The 17,667-nt window shown below is 39.1% G+C and overlaps 1 protein-coding gene across 5 annotated transcripts in view; it reads left to right on the top strand.

Moving 5' to 3' along the window:
• myo9b (myosin IXb) overlaps positions 1-16,242 on the top strand; it is a 34,406-nt gene extending 18,164 nt beyond the window's left edge. For 3 of the 5 annotated variants that reach the window (XM_039602289.1, XM_039602288.1, XM_039602290.1), the window contains 30 exons: positions 961-1,102; positions 1,335-1,524; positions 1,731-1,800; positions 2,006-2,128; positions 2,206-2,245; positions 2,354-2,476; positions 2,663-2,743; positions 2,837-2,947; positions 3,066-3,188; positions 3,443-3,592; positions 3,769-3,911; positions 4,446-4,787; positions 6,728-6,806; positions 7,041-7,238; positions 9,594-9,679; positions 9,789-9,868; positions 10,555-10,739; positions 11,085-11,189; positions 11,349-11,519; positions 11,611-11,643; positions 11,730-11,841; positions 11,929-12,002; positions 12,104-12,296; positions 12,475-12,603; positions 13,453-13,558; positions 13,632-13,763; positions 13,866-13,989; positions 14,543-14,640; positions 14,730-14,851; positions 15,464-16,242. In XM_039602289.1, coding sequence (XP_039458223.1) covers positions 961-1,102; positions 1,335-1,524; positions 1,731-1,800; positions 2,006-2,128; positions 2,206-2,245; positions 2,354-2,476; positions 2,663-2,743; positions 2,837-2,947; positions 3,066-3,188; positions 3,443-3,592; positions 3,769-3,911; positions 4,446-4,787; positions 6,728-6,806; positions 7,041-7,238; positions 9,594-9,679; positions 9,789-9,868; positions 10,555-10,739; positions 11,085-11,189; positions 11,349-11,519; positions 11,611-11,643; positions 11,730-11,841; positions 11,929-12,002; positions 12,104-12,296; positions 12,475-12,603; positions 13,453-13,558; positions 13,632-13,763; positions 13,866-13,989; positions 14,543-14,640; positions 14,730-14,851; positions 15,464-15,732 — 3,934 coding nt within the window. In that variant the 3' untranslated portion in view covers positions 15,733-16,242. Of the gene's footprint in view, positions 1-960; positions 1,103-1,334; positions 1,525-1,730; positions 1,801-2,005; positions 2,129-2,205; positions 2,246-2,353; positions 2,477-2,662; positions 2,744-2,836; positions 2,948-3,065; positions 3,189-3,442; positions 3,593-3,768; positions 3,912-4,445; positions 4,788-6,727; positions 6,807-7,040; positions 7,239-9,593; positions 9,680-9,788; positions 9,869-10,554; positions 10,740-11,084; positions 11,190-11,348; positions 11,520-11,610; positions 11,644-11,729; positions 11,842-11,928; positions 12,003-12,103; positions 12,297-12,474; positions 12,604-13,452; positions 13,559-13,631; positions 13,764-13,865; positions 13,990-14,542; positions 14,641-14,729; positions 14,864-15,463 lie in introns of all 5 variants that reach the window. The other 2 variants (XM_039602292.1, XM_039602291.1) reach the window with 2 other exon arrangements.
• The last annotated feature ends 1,425 nt before the right edge of the window (positions 16,243-17,667 follow it).

Genomic DNA, 17,667 nt, shown 5'->3' with positions numbered 1-17,667 from the left:
AGCCTATAATGACAATTATAACTTCTGTGAGGACATACTTTATACTTTAGTTATGTATTAGCAGACAAGTTAAACTTTTTGCCTTTTGCATCAGTTTATTTGTTACCAAAAATATACTGAAATCAAAGAAGTATCCGAGAGCGCAAACCTCCAGCGAGGCAGCTCACATTCTGGGCAGTTTTAATTTTATTTTGCACATATTCAGATTGTTTTCTTTCTTCATTTTCGCTTTTCGTCACACTTTAAGAAGTTTTTAGTGCAGTAAAAACAAGTTCAGACGGGCTTTTACTTGACCTGGTGAAACACACATTGATATATGTGACATAATTCTGTGTGTAATCATTGTTTTTATTAATGCGGCTGTAGTTCATGTGTAGCGTTCATTTTATTGTAGTAAAATTCATTCAAGTGTTCAGCAATTAAAATTAATTGAAGTTTATTTTTGTTTAAAACATGTTGTACACATATTCAAATGGTTATATATTTTAATGATTGTAACCCGTTATTGTAATGAAAAAAAAATTAATCAAGTACACTTGATTTAATTAGTCTGTTGTAATGCTTTTCTAAACGCGTAAATTAAAAAGGAGTTAAATAAAAATTCAGTTTGAATTGTTTTTCGGGCAAATCGCAGCTAATAACAGGTAGAGATGATTCAGTTCATCACAGTTGAGGCTCTGGTGTAAAATTTATGGTTTTCAGGGTTTTTATTGGTTTTGATCATTTTTATTTTTTTTTTGTTAGCGTTTTTTATTGTTAACTCGGTTTCCCTGGGTCTTTTCCTGGGTGTTATCAATAAATCTTCGGGGAGGGTTTTTTGGGTACCGGTACTGGTTTTATTTTGTTGTATTTATCCGCGACACCTTAAAGGCCGTTCTGTAAAAATACTGTTGGCCCAAAAAAGGTTGGGGACCGCTGCCATATGTCATGTATTTTTTCTTCCTCACTGTGTTTCTTCAGCCTCACCGAGGCCACAGACAAGAGTCTCCTGGACAAGATAAAGAAGCAGCATCAGGACAACCCATACTTCAAACCATCTCCACACACAGAGCCAACTTTTGTGATTCAACACTTTGCTGGGAGGGTTAAATATCACATCAAGGTGGAGTTAAATTCTTCCTTTTTTTGGCTTTGCAGTAACCTTGTTTGATAAGGAAGTGTGTGTGGTGGGGTGGGGGGGGGATTCTTTGCAGCCAAGTAAATCATTAATTCCCTCCGCAGAGAAAACTGTGGAAGCATTGTTAGTTTTTAGTGTCAGACACATGTGTAAACACTGTGAAGGCTGTGAACTGCACACGGCGGTGTACTGATCAATAATATTTCTCGTTCATTAGGACTTCAGAAAGAAAAACACAGAGCACATGCGTCCTGACGTCATATCACTTCTGCGGAGCAGTGAACGCTCCTTCATCCATCACTTGGTTGCTTCCAGCCCGGAAGCACAGTTCAGATGGGGTGTCCTCCGAGCAGCCGTCCGCATCCTCACAGTATTCAAAAAGCTGGGACGCCGGCGGGAAGAATTAAGTGGGTAGTTTAGTTATGGTTGACAGTTATCTTAAAAAAAGAAAAGAAAAAAGTGAATTTCCTTTGTAGGACAACATTGGCACCTTAGTTTGACTTTCTTCTTTAATGAGTTTGTCAGTCTTTATCCAGACAGTCGAGTTTCTTTGAGTGAAATGTTTCTCATTTTTGTTATAATGTACAACTAACTTGCTTCACTGTCGCCACAGCTGGTGCAAGGCGGAAGTCTTTAAAAGAGATACAGGAAAAGCGCCGGAGTACTTTAACTCGGCTATCCAGGTAAATATAACACACAAGTACATGAATGGCACATATTGGGAATTGGTCTCGATGCAGTTACCAACAAGACACGTGTTGGTTAGATGATGAATTAAAAGCTTAACATCGAGTGAGTTAAAAGTTTCACATGGTAATATAAGTAAACAAAACAAAACATAGGAACGGCTCTGTGCTGATAAAGTTAGAGGTTCTCTGATTCTTGCAGTACCAGCACGAGTCTGGATTTCTCCTTTGATCACTCTGATGAACGACCCGTTGATGTATTTGATTTTTTGGCCATGGGTCACGACCAAACCAGCCAGCCTGTCTGCAGTACTGGGCCGAAAAGGTGAGTTTGCTTTTGTTTAAACACCCATATTATATATAACATTTTTTCATAATCCTCTTTCTGTCTGTTTTCTGCAGGAGAACGAAAAGCGGTCGACAGAAGCAGGTTATTCCAAAGGTAAAGCCTCATTATAACTCATGGATGTTAACTGATTCTTTATGAAAAGGCTTTGATTTTGTTTTAGAGTCAGGAAGCTCACAGTTATATTTATGTTTCATCAAACAGAACCTTGTTGATTTGCGTTCTCTCCGACACATTATTGGTCTCACGGGGCACGACCTAACCAGCAAATCCATCTTCCATCCTCACCGAAAGTCAAATCCCTCTACAGTCGGCTGTCAGTTCCAGGTTTGTCTTCAGCATAACGTCTAAACTATCCCTGGTGTGGAAACATTTTAATACTATGTCATTCTTAACGATGATATCCTCCATATAACTAAGTGACAACCTATCAGAAAGGCTTAAAAACTCTGTTTCTGTTTAAGATGAAGTACTTTAATGAAAAGTTGCTCACTGTTTGTATGCTTCTTGCAGGCATCACTCACAACTCTGATGGACAGAATTGTAAAAGCCGAGCCTTTCTTCATTTTCTGTGTGTGCGCCAATGCTGAAAAGGTAATCTGTGTATCTGTGGCGTCATCATTATGAAGTTTATACGTTTCACTGAATAAGATACTAAATCTTTTTTTCTTTTTCTTTTTTAAACAGAAGGAGCTGTGCTTTGATGATAAACTTGTCCTAAACCAAATCAGGTATACAGGCTTACTGCAGATAGTTCACATCCAGAAGTCTGGCTACAGTGCCAAATACACATTTGAGGTGGGCATTCCTTTTAATGTGATTCGACTTATAAATGTATATAGATAATCATCCTCAGGAAAGGAACAACTGATTCATTCGTTTTCATCTTCTGATGCGGTTTTTCTCTCGATGGCAGGAATTTGTTGAGAAGTTTAGGATTTTGTTTCCACAAGGAACTGCTGCAACTCCAGAGCACATTACTACTCTGTTTGAGAGGATGGCTTTGGATAAGAAGACCTACCAAATAGGAAAAACAAAGGTAGATCACAAAATCACTTTTCAAACCAATCAGCCCCCATATTAAATTGCCTCTGGTCTCCCTTTAAACACTTTCATTAATAACTGCAATTTCAGAATTACAATAACACATTTTAGAAATCTGACATAAGTAAACTAATAAACGCACATAAATGTCAGAGAAGCAGGGTGTGTGTGTGCTAAAATCTAGAGAAGAGTTAACTGCACAAATGTTTCTGCATTTATTATATGTATGTCATCTTCTTATCTACTCAGGTTTTCCTTAAGGAAAAGGAACGGCAACTGCTTCAAGACACACTCAACAAAGAAGTGATGCGCCGCATCATCACGCTGCAGCGCTGGTTCCGCACGTGCCTCATAAGGTTCCACTTTTTGGAGAAAAGAGATGCTACAATGATCATACAGGTGCAGCACTTTTGTTTATGCTCACTGCTAAACAAAAACAAAAAACTCTGAGGCTGAGCCAGTACGATTTGGGTCACTTAGGTTCTTATTTTTTCTTGCTCCACCAGTAACTTAAAATGTTCCTCAAAGTGCAAAACATATAGAATAAAGCTAAAATAGTATTTCTGCTCTTACAGAGGAGATGGCGTCAGTTTTCTCTGACCCAAAATCGAACCGCTACATTGATGCAGGCAGCATGGAGGACGTCCATGGAGGCGTCCAAACACACGCAGTGGAAGCAGGATGACAGCGGCTCCCAAGACCGGGTCGGACGGGAAAGGTACTGACATCGCTGAAGTGCATTACAGGAGTAACAGCTCTTGTAGTTATTATTCAGATATGTCATTACTCAGATTGTGAGCGTTACACTGATTGATCTCTTTGAACTGATGATGTATTGCACACTCAGTGCATTAGGCTCATTTATCTGGTGCCGAGTGCTGCATTCAAGGGCATGCAAGCAAGCAGTAGATGATTTCAGATTAATATTATAAGAAAATCTGTGTTTGCTCATAAACACGTGCCCTTGACAATCCAGTTTATCTATTTTTAAAAGCATGCATTTATCAGGGTATGTACGTTGAAATGCACCATTTGAAAAATATGCTTGTCAGTGCCCTCTGGTGGCTAAATAATAGTAGGACATGATACGATATGTACTAATCTGCTGTATCTGTGATAGCTTTACAGCAGCAAGATGGTCTCTGGTTTAATAATAAATTTCAGGTAAAATGAGAATTTAGCAGTTAAAAACTGTTAGGATTTGTTTTCATTTCTTTTTTTTCTTTTTCTTTTTTTTCTTTTTTTATAACAGCTTTGGAAAAAGGGAGTTGAAGAGGCAGGAAAAAATGGAGCTCAGTCCAAACAGGATGTTGCAGCCTGACCCAGTCGATAGTCATGCTGTACAGCGGGACAGAAGCAAGGAGAAACGTCAAGGCAGATCCCCTCCATCACTCACCAGACCCTTCTCCGTCCCTGTAGATCTAGTTTCCATTAACAATGACCCCACCAGCAACACTAAGGGAAACACACCTCTGCGCTACAAGGATATCGATGGATTCAAGGAGAAGGCCGAGAGGTGGAAGGACAGACATAGTGAAGGAGATTCAGGTTCTGAAGTACTCCGGCAAAGAAATCATAGGAGAAATAAATTTCAGTAAGTTTTTCAACTTCTAAAGTCAGTGGTTCTGCTAATATGACCTCAGAAAAATGTTTTGAATACAGTGTTAGGTCCAAGGTCCAAATTTGGGCAACCACCACAGCACATTTTTATTGTTGATGTTTTTGAAGTGCAGACTTTGAGCTCACAAAGACTCAAAAGTAAAAGTTTAATAGGATGTTGAAGCCTGTTTCCTCATTCTTCAGTGACCAATTAAGCAGATAAGTGTCAAACTGGTATTTTGTAGATTTTCACTGAAAATCTGATCGTGAGGCTCAGTGAGACAATGATGTAGGTGAAGGAGGCCATTGTTAGGCTCAAAAGAAACCCACCAAGAAATTGTTGAAACTTTAGGAGTGGCCACATCAACAAATCCAATAAATTTTTAAAGAGTAGGGAGTGCAAAGCACACCAAAAGGCCCAAAATGGGAGACACATTTTTTCCTTAGCTAAGAAAAACCTCTCCCAGCAAGTCCAAAACATTCTTTAGCAGGAAGGCGTATCATTGTCAAAGTCTGCAATCAAAAGACGCCTTCATGAACGTGAATAGGGTGAAGATGAGACAATAGCTGGGAAAATGTCTGTTACTGCAGCTTTAAAAAAAAAAAACAGAAAGTTGAAAGTTACACTAAAGAAGGAGTTCAGTTAAACAGCAAAGAGCTCAGAGAGTCAAAATCTAAATGATTCAGCGAGGAGCTTAAACCCAAAATGAATGTAGGGCGTGCGGTATGACCGAGGTTTTCTGAGTCTGTCTTTGTGGCAGCACAGTGCAAACAGATGTTTGAGAAAGTGATCAGTTGCATCTCCATTATGTGGTGCAGCGGATGGTCATTATCCACAGCCACAGTTACTTGGATGACCTCCGCATCAGCTGACAGAGGAATCCAAACAGTGTGTGGATTCACACTGGATCCAAACACCAGTAGCAATGACAAATTCCCTTACTGAGTAACACGGATGCATTTCTGCAGGAAATTGTTACGCAATCAACATCCCAGTCTGCCTGAAAAGTCCTGAAGCCATGGAAGGTCACACTGTGGTCCGGGAGGTGAGAGTGTGTCTTCATGTAAAGCGCATCAAACTGCACTCTTTGTTCCCTCTGGTGTTAATCGGCTCACCAGAGCTGGTCCATTTTATATTCCACAAAGATCACATGCTCCCTGATGATTGTTAGAACAGCTCCAGATTTCAAATCCCAGCTGGGATTTCAGACTTTGCTCCGGGCAGTCACATCATCATTGATGAATCAGGTGTTGGAAATTCTCTGTCATTGAGAGTGCAAAGGAAGACTTTGACTTTGAAAGACTGAGGGAAACAAAAGACAGCCACTTCATTTGCTTGAATGTGAGCCAAAAAGAAACAACTTTAGATGGAGATAAAGTTAGTAAAATGAACAAAAAGCACAACAGCAGCAGGTTCTGCCATTCGCTTCCAATGAATGGCGCAATAAAAGCAGCGGGTTTACACTGAGGCAAAGAAGGGTATTAAACTTGATAAGGTTAGCACGATTCTGGAAAAGAAGAAAAAAAAGATTTTGGACAGATGAAATCACCTGAAATTATGTCAGTTTGTCCAATTACCTTTGAGCCTCTGAAAATGGGGGACTGTATGTGTTTTTTTTTGTTTGTTTGTTTTTTTGTCTTTTTAAAGGCTGTAATTCCTAAACCCTGTACAATACTTCTGGTACAACCCTCGAGTTAAAGCTGCAAGTCTGCACAGTCCGACTCAAAACTAAAAAGACAAAACTACAAAGATGGTACCGTTGTCCAAATAGTTATGGGCCTAACTGTATGACATGCTTTCTGTTTAAGCATCTTGAATAAGTGTTTCTGCCAAAATATCCTAAAGTGTAGATTCTCATGCTATTAATAATGATTGGAAAGTGTTTTATATTTAGTCAAACACTCACTTGTTGCTTTTATTTCCACTACAAACAGCACCAAAAAGTCCATGTCTGCAGATGAACTTTCCAAAATCAGCTCATCAGGCTCTGACAGCTCATCTTCAGTCAACGAGGTAACATCAGCTCCTGTATCAATGATTGACCTAAAAAGTTCAATTTAAAATGTCTTTATTATTTTTGTGCTCTTATTGAGTGATTGTCAGTGTCCTTGCTGCTTGTATGATAGTGTTGTAGCTTTGTGTAGTGTGAGCTCATGTTACAGTGAAAAACACATGAAAGGAGGCTTCTTGCACATCAAAGGAGGTCTCACAGACCTCGTACCTCATCACTTTCCCTGGCCCAATTAGGTGAAGGTCCGGGTCCGCAAGCGCAAGAAACACAAGCGGCGCTTAGCCTACGCCCGCAGTGGTTTGATGTGTAACTTTGCTGGCTCCAAGGAGGGCGAGTACTGGAGCTTTCCGCTGCCGCCCATAAGTCCCTGTGTGGCCAGTCTGACGAGCTTGGCCAATAGCGCCGATGTCCGGGACCTCAAATCCCAGGTCGAGGTACTGGATATAGGGATGTTTTTGCCAACCAGATCTCTTCTCTGCATGCAACTTTTGCATGTGTATGTACCAAATGGTTGGATAGCTTGGATTGTTCTGGGACTTCTGATTTCTGCTGTGCAGGCCAGGACAGTGAAAAATGGGCAGTTGCTTTCAAGCAGAAGGGAAATATTAAAACCCGTTTTTAAAGCTCATTTCTGATCTTTTTTGTCTTTCCACCCAAAATGAGCAGATGGTCAGCAAGGACAGACCCCTAGAATATGAGAAGAATATTATTATGTGCTCTGATGTCAGTGTGTTTAGTCACTTCTTGTCGTTATGATTATGCAACACAAACTAACATACAGTATTTAATAGACGGCCATTATTAAATCAGTTTTGATTTATTAAATCATTATCAAGTCTTTTTAGTTGTGGACTGAAACTTCTGTTAATATTTAACTATAAGGAATTGTACATATTAAAGTAACATATGTTCCCCTTGACCCTGATAATGCATATATGCAAATATGACTTGTTGATTTACTCTTTACAGAGCCAACCTGGTCTATTAATGACTGCTTAACATTAGGGCTGCCACAAACGACTATTTTGTTAGTCACCGATTATTTTTGAGATTAGTCGACTAATCAGATCGTGCATCCATTGGACGTAAAACGTACAGCTTATTGCACCAGCATGCATCTGCTCTTATATAACTATCATTAGCTTATAGCTTGAAGTGTTTAAGGTATGTGCTAACTAAAAATAAAGACATGATGATAGTTTATTAAACTTTTAATGAAATTTGTAGATTGTCTCGGTGGAGTTTAATACGCTCAGCCATCTGCCCTTTGCTCCCTCAAATATAACAGGACACTGGAGTAAACTCTCTACCATCTCAAACTTCTGTTTAATCGGTTTTCTGTTTGACGTTTATTCAGCTGTGTGAAAACTATAACAGTAGTTATAGTATAGATTTGAATGCTCCAGGTGTAAGTGCTCGACTCCACTCCATTTGAGTGTACACAAAGTAAAATGCACACTTTAGTTGTGAAGCAAAAACGCTAAAATCGGAGTAATAAAACTTGGGGAACGATAACGAATACAAGATTCTACCGATTGTTTACTCTTGCTGTCCTGTGAACAGCATCAGCGTGGTGTTAATTGATTGCTGTTTTCGCGATCGCCTCGTGTATGAGAATATCACCAGGTAAACTCGCAACATTTTTAAACATTTTGTTGTTCAGCAGCAACGAGACTGACGGACTGTGTTTGAGATCATATCACAAATGTCACAGATGAAATATTTGGTGTTTATTTGCTGGCTTGTCGGTAGCGGCTCCTTAAAAGCACGTCTATCACACATCTGTTCGACCAACGCCAGTTGATCTGCGACGCCAGTTAATCTGGAACACCGGCTCTAGTGAGCCTTGACCACCCGGCTTGCTATCTAGCTGGTGGGTAACAGACGTCTCCGAAAACGTCAGGGCACTTATGCAAATATGTGATGTCTTGATAAATCGAGCAAATATTTGCTACATTCTCACCTGAAAATATCTTAACAGTTTATTTTGTGACCCAAAAAGACACCCGACCCAAATCTGGTAAAAAGAGGACGCATTTGTCGGCAGCATTTGGAGGAGTCTTCGAATTTGGATATCCTTCGTCGCGTCGCTGTTAGTAATCGACCTACAAATGCAGCTTCCGAAAGATGCAAAAGACGCCTCTGAATTTGGACACAGCTAAGATACCGGAGATTGCTTCTTCTTCTTTGGCGTTTAACGGAAGCTGGCATCCTTGTAGATGCATTGCTGCCATCTTCTGTTTCAGTGTGTTATTACACTCTTAAATCCTACTACTTCTTCCTGCGTCTTTCACGATCTTACAAAGCTTCAAACGACGCGTCGACTATTAAATTAGTCATTAGACGATTTTGATTGTCAATGTAATTGTGACTAGTCGACTAATCGTGGCAGCTCTACTTAACATGCAAAAATGCAGTTTGAATTTTTTAACCAAACTAACCAGGATCTGCTCAAAAATTCACAGAAAAAGACAAATTAATAAAAGCAAAAGAGGTCAAAGTTTAGCTGGTGGCAGGAGGCAGTGCGGTAAAGTGTGCTTGATGACTGAATATGGTGATGGACTTGTCACTATTGTGCTGCAGTTATATCATGTGCATTGGGTGTGGTTTGGTGGAGGCACTTGTAAATTTAAATGTAAGCCTTTCAGATGATATTGGTGCTGGCGCAGCAGGGGAACACGGTGGGGGGGAAAGGAGCGACTGTCACTTTGGATCAGAACGTGATTTGTTTTGTTGTTGTTGACTTCTTTACACAATTTGTGCTGTAGTTTTTAATCTTTATCTTTCAGATAACAGATGGCTCAAGGTTCTGCATTCCAATCCACTACACCAATGAGGACAGCGTAGGACATCACGACACCAGCACCCCTGATAGGTGAAGCCCTCACTCTGTTAATTTATAAAAATTCAAAATCCAACATTAACGTTCTGAGATAATTTGATATTCTGCTACATGGAATTTATGCAGGTTGTCTTTTTTACAGGACTTGGTCTCTCGGTAAATTTCTGAGGAAAATGGCACCCAGAATATCCCCCAGCAGTGAATCTCCAACAGATAAAGCAGGTAACCACAAGTCTGGAAATGCAGGTTCAATGTATTTATAGAATGCAACGCTGCTGACACTTTAATGACAAACATGCAGTAAACTTTAAATGGGCTGTGGAGATATTTAAAGTCATTTTTTGTGTGGAAATGGAGAAGAAAGGGAAGTAAATGTTGTGTCTTCACTATCATGGTTTACCTTGTGTATTGTCATACCACTGGTTGACACACTTGTTCTGTTTAGTGTAATAGCTCTTAAAGCAGCAGTGTCACACAAAAGACCACAGAGCCAAAATCGGCATGACAAAAACTCCAGTCTGGCCCTTTGGAAGGCTTTGGAAAATGTGAAGGAGGTCGAAAAATGTTGGATTTCTAACTGTATATGCATAAGTTTTATAGCTTTAACTGTTGGATAAAGACCTCCTCCATGGCCATTCCTACTACACCAACATAGTTAAGTAACAGATAAACCATTAAATGGCAAAAAAGTTCCTGTTTTTCATGATTTACTATAGAAATTTTGGTTAAAGAAAGAACATTTTCAGTGAATTAACAAAAACTTAAAGAGAGGTGTATGTGGCTAGATAATATCAGTTTCTTTTAAGCATAAGCATTTCATTAAAATTACAGGATTTAACCTTCAGTTAAGTCAAATCTTATTGTATTGTCATTACTAATATTGCTATCTGTCCTTTTGCTCCCAACAGTCACCTTGTCCAAGCACACTTCACATTCTAACCAAACGACAAACCAAAACAGTGCAAAATCAAATCGTAACCCCACCATTCGAATCAGCCGTGCCACACGGGCGTTGCAGTGGGACTCCTCTCTGGACCAAGAGGTTACTGACACCAAGGAGCTACGAAACCTGGATGAGTTCCTTGGGAATCAGGTGAGATCACAACTTAAGAGGGAGAAGGAGCAGGTTTCTAGCTTGAGTTTAAACCCACACGACTCTCTCGTTTATACCACAAATGTGCTATTTTCAGGACTTACTTCTTAGGTAGATTATCATTGTACACATAGATGGGCAACATGAAATGGGTCACAGTTATAGCCAGCCCAGTTATTTTACACAACCTTAAAACCAGATTTACAAGTCATTTATAAAATGCCTTTTTTAACAGTAAATATTGTCCATATTTAGCACTTTATTTCCTGTCTTCAGCTTCGATATCGGCTATCCACGTTTAGAAAAACTTCTAGTTGTTCACACTTTCCTCACCTTTGTCATCAGGTGAATGAGCTGCAAACTAGAAAGGATCTGTCGCCAGCTGAGATGATTTTTCTCACAGCCACGATGCAGTTCAGAGAGAACATCAAAGGCATGTACTCTGTCCAGGTCAGTCAGTGTTTTAACTTGTTGGCTCAAATGACAGAGGAATATGGAGGGCAGCTTTTTCATGTTTTCCTTGTGAAAATCTTCATTTTTTACACTTTTACTGACCAAATAGCTTGAAAATAAAATGCTGAATAACTGCACTTCCGTTGGCACCAACAGAAGCCTCAGATTCGCTACAAAGATCTGATGAAAAGCTTCCATAACAAGGTGACCACGCTAGCAGGAAGCACTGAAAAGGGAGAAGTTCCAATGGTGGTAAACCTCTTCCAGTCTGTGCTGGACGGCTTCATCAGGGCCACAAAGAAACAAGCAGCGTCTGAACCTGCAAAGGTAAATTTTATTGCATTCGGTCGATCCTCAGTTGCTAAAATACTTTAAGAGTACAGCTCATATATATGTATATTTCAATTCTGGGTTCCAGACGTTGAAGAAGAGGAGAAAAAAGGATAAAAGTGTAAGTGAAATATCATAATTGAATTTACTTCTCGTGAATCTTGCTGAGTCTCATGAGGGATCTTGCTTTATTTCTTGTGTCTATAGCTTGACAGTCCTCTGGATCACCTGTTCAGCACATACCAGGTGAACATTATGCAGTCATGTGACTTGTGTGGCTCCTACATCTGGGGAATGGAGAAAGCCTATATGTGCAGTGGTGAGTTAAGATGACAAATTGTATGAGCATTTTAAGAAACAACATACAGTTTCATTTTACTTTGATTTCCTCCTGTTTTTATTTTAGCGTGTAAGTTGATATGTCACAAGAAATGCCTGAGCAAAATCATCACGGACTGCTCGACACGGTGTGCCAGGCGGGTAGGTATTTTTCAATTAAATATCATAGTATGAAAAATAAGTATAAAAACATTCCCTTTTATTGCTTGAGACTCATGTCTACTCTTCTTATCTTGTGATAGGATGGCAGTTTACCAGCCTCGGCTCACTTTGGCGTGCAGGTGTGCGTCCTCACCAGTAAAGCCAACCCCGTGCCCATAGTGATGGAGACATTGCTGATGCACGTAGAGCTACACGGCCTCTACACCGAAGGGATTTACCGCAAGTCGGGCTCGGCCTGCCGAGCGAAGGAGCTTCACCAGGTTCTGCAGAAAGGTAAGAAATTAATGAAAGTTGAAATGCACAAAGTTTCCAGAAAAACTATTTTACAAGAGTATAAATTCTAAAAAAGTCATCAAATCTCCAGAACCTAATGGCAAAAAAGGCATTTAAAATAACCTCTTTTTGAGTATAATGTTTTTTTGTGTGTGTGTGATCTGTTTTTTACCTTCAGATCCTGAGACGGTATGTTTGGATAACTACCCGATCCACACCATCACGGGCCTCATTAAACGCTGGCTCAGAGAGCTGCCTGACCCCCTCATGACATTTTCCCTCTACCACGACTTTCTGCATGCTGTGGGTGAGGAAATGTTTAAACTTTGAGCACTTTTTTTTCAGAAATGCCTTAATTCTCTATGACACAGATTTTGCAAAGTCCTACAAACATTCTCTTAGACTTTGGTTCCATGTTTACATGTTAGTGTCACACAGCTTCTCCACATTTTTAATTACCTGCTCAGCCACAACCCAAAGGTCCTCCATCTTATTGAGATCTGGAGACTGTGGAGGTCATTTAAGTACAGTGAACTAACTGTTCAAGAAACCAGTTTGAGATGATTTGAGCTTTTTGACACGAGAGCAATGAGACAATGTAATCTTCGTTTGACGCAGTTGGTAACAATATGCAGGTAGGTGTGGCATTCTGAGATGCTTATCAGGGCATTTTCGGCCAGAGAACTCCTGTTCATTCGGTTTCTGATCATTCTCTGTAAACACTGTTGTGTAAGAAATCACAGTAGATGAGCACTTTCTGAAACAATCAGACCAGCCTGTGTGATACAAACAACCACACCACAAAGTCTACTTTCTTCCGCATTCTGATGCTCAGTTTGAATTTAAGCTTGTTATTTTTAGCATGTCTATATGTTTAAAGGCATTGACTTGCTGTCATGCATTTGGTTAATTAGATATTTGTGTTAATAAACAGTTGAACAGGTGTAACTAATAATGTGGCCTGTTATGTGTGCATGTTATTGCTTAAAAAGAAACATAGCAGTTATAACTGTGTGACTTTTCTGCATAATATTGACAGACACTATGTACATGTTGACTCTGTGTTTCAATGGTGACTTTAAAATTTTCTGTATTTTCAAATATAAATAAATGTGAGTGCAGATATTTAAAATCTCTCCTGTTAATTCGTCCCCAGAATTACCAGAGGAAGAAGAGAAAATAAAGGCCGTGTACCAAAAGATCGAAGAACTTCCTCCTGCTAATTTCAGCACGTTAGAGCGGCTGATCTTTCACCTTGTCAGGTAGGCAGAGTCTACTTTTCTTCAGTCATGTGGTGAAAGTCCAGTGAGATTTTGACCTGTTTGTTTCTCTCAGAGTTGCAAAGGAAGAAGAGCATAATAAGATGTCACCAAGTGCACTTGCTATTGTGTTTGCCCCCTGCATCCTGCGTTCACCTGATTCTGATGACCCCCTCCTCTGTATGAAGGACGTGTCTAGGACTACACTGTGAGTGATCATATTGTGCACTACTGCAACTCTACACAGTGCTTGTTAGACATTCTCTGTATTTCTAAAATAATAATAATATTAATTGACTGTTTTGCACAGTTGTGTGGAGATCCTGATCACTGAGCAGTTCAGGCGCTACAACGAAAAGATGCAAAATATCCAGGAGCTGGAACACGCAGAGGCCATGGCTGTCAATCAACTCAGACTCAGAAGACAAGCCACGGTGAGAGGACGCTACAAAGGAAGGGCAGAATGAATGCCAACACCAAACAGCATCTGTTTTAACCGCATCAGTCCGGGTGATGTTTTGCATTAAGACAGACCCTGCTAAAGAGAAAAAGTAAACTATCCCAGACACACATATTGGAACGGTCCTTTCTGCCATTCAGTGACTGCTCCAAGCTCGAGATGCATTGTTTGTGGTCTTCCACCGCTTCCCGCACAGCTTGAAATTTGGCCTCATACTTCTTGTACGTGTCTCTTATTTCTGCCAAAAGTTCAGCTTTGTGCTCTGCTAGCTTCTCGGTTAGCGGAGCTGTGATTGTGCTAGCAAGGCTCGCTGACTCATCCCGTTCTTGTTCCTCTTTCTTCCTATTTTTCGACATTTTCCAAAATAGTGGGCGCAAATGGTTTTTAGCAAACAGTTCTGAGCACAAAAAAAGTAAAGTAGGTAAATGATTAAGTAGAAGTTATAAAAGTTCGGGAGCATTAACAAATATGAGAGAGAGATAAACCCACAGATAGCACACAATAATGCTGCACTGGTCTCTGTGCAGGTTGTTGAACAGTCCGAGCTGCAGGTTCCAGAGATAACACAGCCTGATGAAGCGGTGAAGACCCTCCTTGAAAGGATCAAGTCCATCAAGCAAGAAAAGTGAGCTAATAATGTTTAATTCTAATTGTACTCCTTTTATTCCTCTTATTTCTCTCATTTGAATGTTAATATCTTTTTTTTGTTTACAGGTTGGACTTGGTCTCCAGGTTGCCTGAGCTGGATCAGGAAGAATCTGACAATGAAAACTTAGACTTCTCATCATGGTTGAGCACTGACAGCCTGGACCGACTAGGGTCCCTGGACTCGGAAGGTCAGTAAAGAGGTAGGGTATTTTGGCCTTCCTCTGGGTTTAACAATGAGAGTTTGTTACTTGGTCAAACATTGTAAAGTTGTTTTTCATAAACCACCATTCACTTAAGCTGTGTTCTGTGTTTTTTGATGTCACTGAGCTGGTCCGGGGTCTATTTTGACCACTTTAAAGTTTTTGCTCTCTCTCTCTCCCTCCCTCACTCTGAGAGTGTGTTTATTTTTGGTTTTTTGGGGAGGGGGGAGGGGTTGTTTTTTTGTTTGTTTGTTTTGATATAATAGTCTTTCACTTGCACTGATCTCTTTTTGGCCCTCATATTACAGTGCAAAGCTTTAAAGTACATATTCAACACTTTGAACCAACTTCAGGTGTTATATCTGCTGCATTTGTCATGAAATTACAAAAGAACACGCCTCGCCTGGCCATGAAACACATATAAATGAGGAATTATGTATAAATCGCAGTAATTGCCTAACGATTAATCTAATACTTTTTTTTTTTTTTTTTTTTTTTAAACAAAAAAATTGTGTCTTGATCCAACAAATTATGACCTAAACTGGAGCTTCTCTTGTGTACTACATCTGTCAGTGTGTTTAGTAATGTTTGTTTTCTCAGGAAAATCAATCACGCCTGTGAAAACCCAGAAACCGGACTGCCCTCCCAAACCTGCCGACCTGACGCAGAGAGTTAGACATCTAATGGTTCAAAGTGATCGTGAACAGAAAGAGTTCACATCTGGAGAAAAAGCAGATGTTATCCAGCCTAGCGTAGACACTCCCTCCCCAGCCAGCAAGCCCCAGATAGCCAGTAAGAAGTTTAACGGGAGCTCTGACGACCTGGACATCCCTTACATTGACGAGGATGAAGATTTAAACGGAGAATAACACCATAAATTGTTATAATTTGAAAAATTCCCAAATGTGTATTAATGGAAACAAAAAAAATATGCACTTTGTTTTGTAGACGTTTCGATTTTTCCATGCTGCTATGGAAACGAACTGCTTTGAAAATGTATATGTATTTAATGGGAGATGATGCTGACTGTTCTTTCAGGGAGGTTTTATTATTATTATGGCAGATATGGATTAGTACTTCTCTTTGTATCAGTATACTGTGTGTAATTTTTTTAACCTATTTCAAAATTGTACAGCTCTGATTTTAATAAAAGGCAGATATTTTTGACGTGTTCTTTGTGATGAGCTCCGTCGAGAAATATAGAACGTGATGAAGAACACTCAAGTACACAAGAGTGTCTTTTACTAATTAACTCTGAGCTCAATCATTGTGTTATTAATTGAATGCCTTGTGTGTTGTTGGGGAATAAATAGCTTGTGCTGTACCAGAAAACTTCTGACCTTGTACATAAAGTGATTCTGTCTCCTAAAGACTTCAGCGCTGCATTTTGTTTTCTCATCTGGCTCACAAAAACATCCCTTTAGTTGTATTTCTAGTTATATTGATTTAATTCTACACTACTATGACTGATTAAGTTTACCTGACTGACTTTGTTTGCTACTGCAGAGCTGTGCAGCTTCACCAAGTCAGCATCTGTTTATAATTTCGTTTTCTTTTTTATTGTAGGACATCATCCAAGTTTTGCCAATATCACCAACTGAAATAAACCAAATGTTATCAAGGCTCAACGTGCTGCAACATCTTCTAGTCACTAATGTACTTATTTTCTGTCATGTGTTAAACAAAGGTTAATAGGAAAAAATTTTTTTATTATTTTATTACTCAAGTCAAGAATTAAAAAAAAAAATGAAGCTGGAAATCAGGTCAAATCATAAGTTGAATTTGAATGTCAACAGCATTACATTTAATCTCATACTTGCAGCAAATTTAATAAGTGAGTATTTAAGTGGAATAAGTGTTAGAGTATTTTATTTATTCCAATAGCTGGGAAATTACAGTGTTACAGCAGTCAACAGTGAAACACAACTCAGTAAAACAAACGCAACATCGCAGGATGAAGTAAAGGTATGAAATGATACTAGAATAGAAAAAAGTGAAGCGCTGACCACAGCAGTCTAAATGTCAGACAATTGGAGCTTAAATCTAAAATGTATGCGGATAGTGTCATGTGAGGTGATTTCGAAAAACTGTTTGTGACACTGGAAAAAAACTGCCATCATATGTGAAAATATCAAGTTATCTCAAAATCTTGACTTAAAAACTTTAAATTTCTACTTATTTACTGGGAGGTTTGAGTTGGTAAGTTGAAATTGTGAGATTTTTATTTTGTGCCCGTAGGAGAGATGCACGTCTAAATTGTATTGTTCTTGTATAACAGCCATAAAGTTTTTACTCTGTTTAATTCTAAATGAGATTTCGTCACAAAAATGTGAGTTCAAAAATGATATTAATTGAATTTTGCCTTAATTGATTACGCTCTTCAGAAGGCCAAACTTGGAGGTACATGTTTTGGTTTTTTTTATTTGTGGCTCACTGTGAATGTTACATCTGCACACATCCTGTGGTGGTTTTACATTTCCATTACCCAGAAGTCTAAAACTTTCTCCACCCTCAGAGAGGGTGGAAAAAAAATTGTTTTAATTTCTTTTTTCTTCTTCTTTTTTTTGCTACACAAGCAAAAAAGAGGAACCAGTCCATATTTGCTTTACATAGTAAATTTTATGTTTATATATTACTAGACCGTTTTTGCTGATATTTTAAATCATAATTTTCATATAACTTTTTCACATTTCTTATTTGTTTTTATCAGTTGGTGTTTACATATTTTCTCTCCCACTGTATTGAATTTTTTTAATGCCATGCAAACTTTTATTTTAAGGCTACATGTAAACAAACTTTCACCT

This window comes from Oreochromis aureus, linkage group 18 (assembly GCF_013358895.1).
Source record: "Oreochromis aureus strain Israel breed Guangdong linkage group 18, ZZ_aureus, whole genome shotgun sequence".
Lineage (NCBI taxonomy): Eukaryota > Metazoa > Chordata > Actinopteri > Cichliformes > Cichlidae > Oreochromis > Oreochromis aureus.
This window is presented reverse-complemented; position numbering and strand designations above follow the sequence as displayed.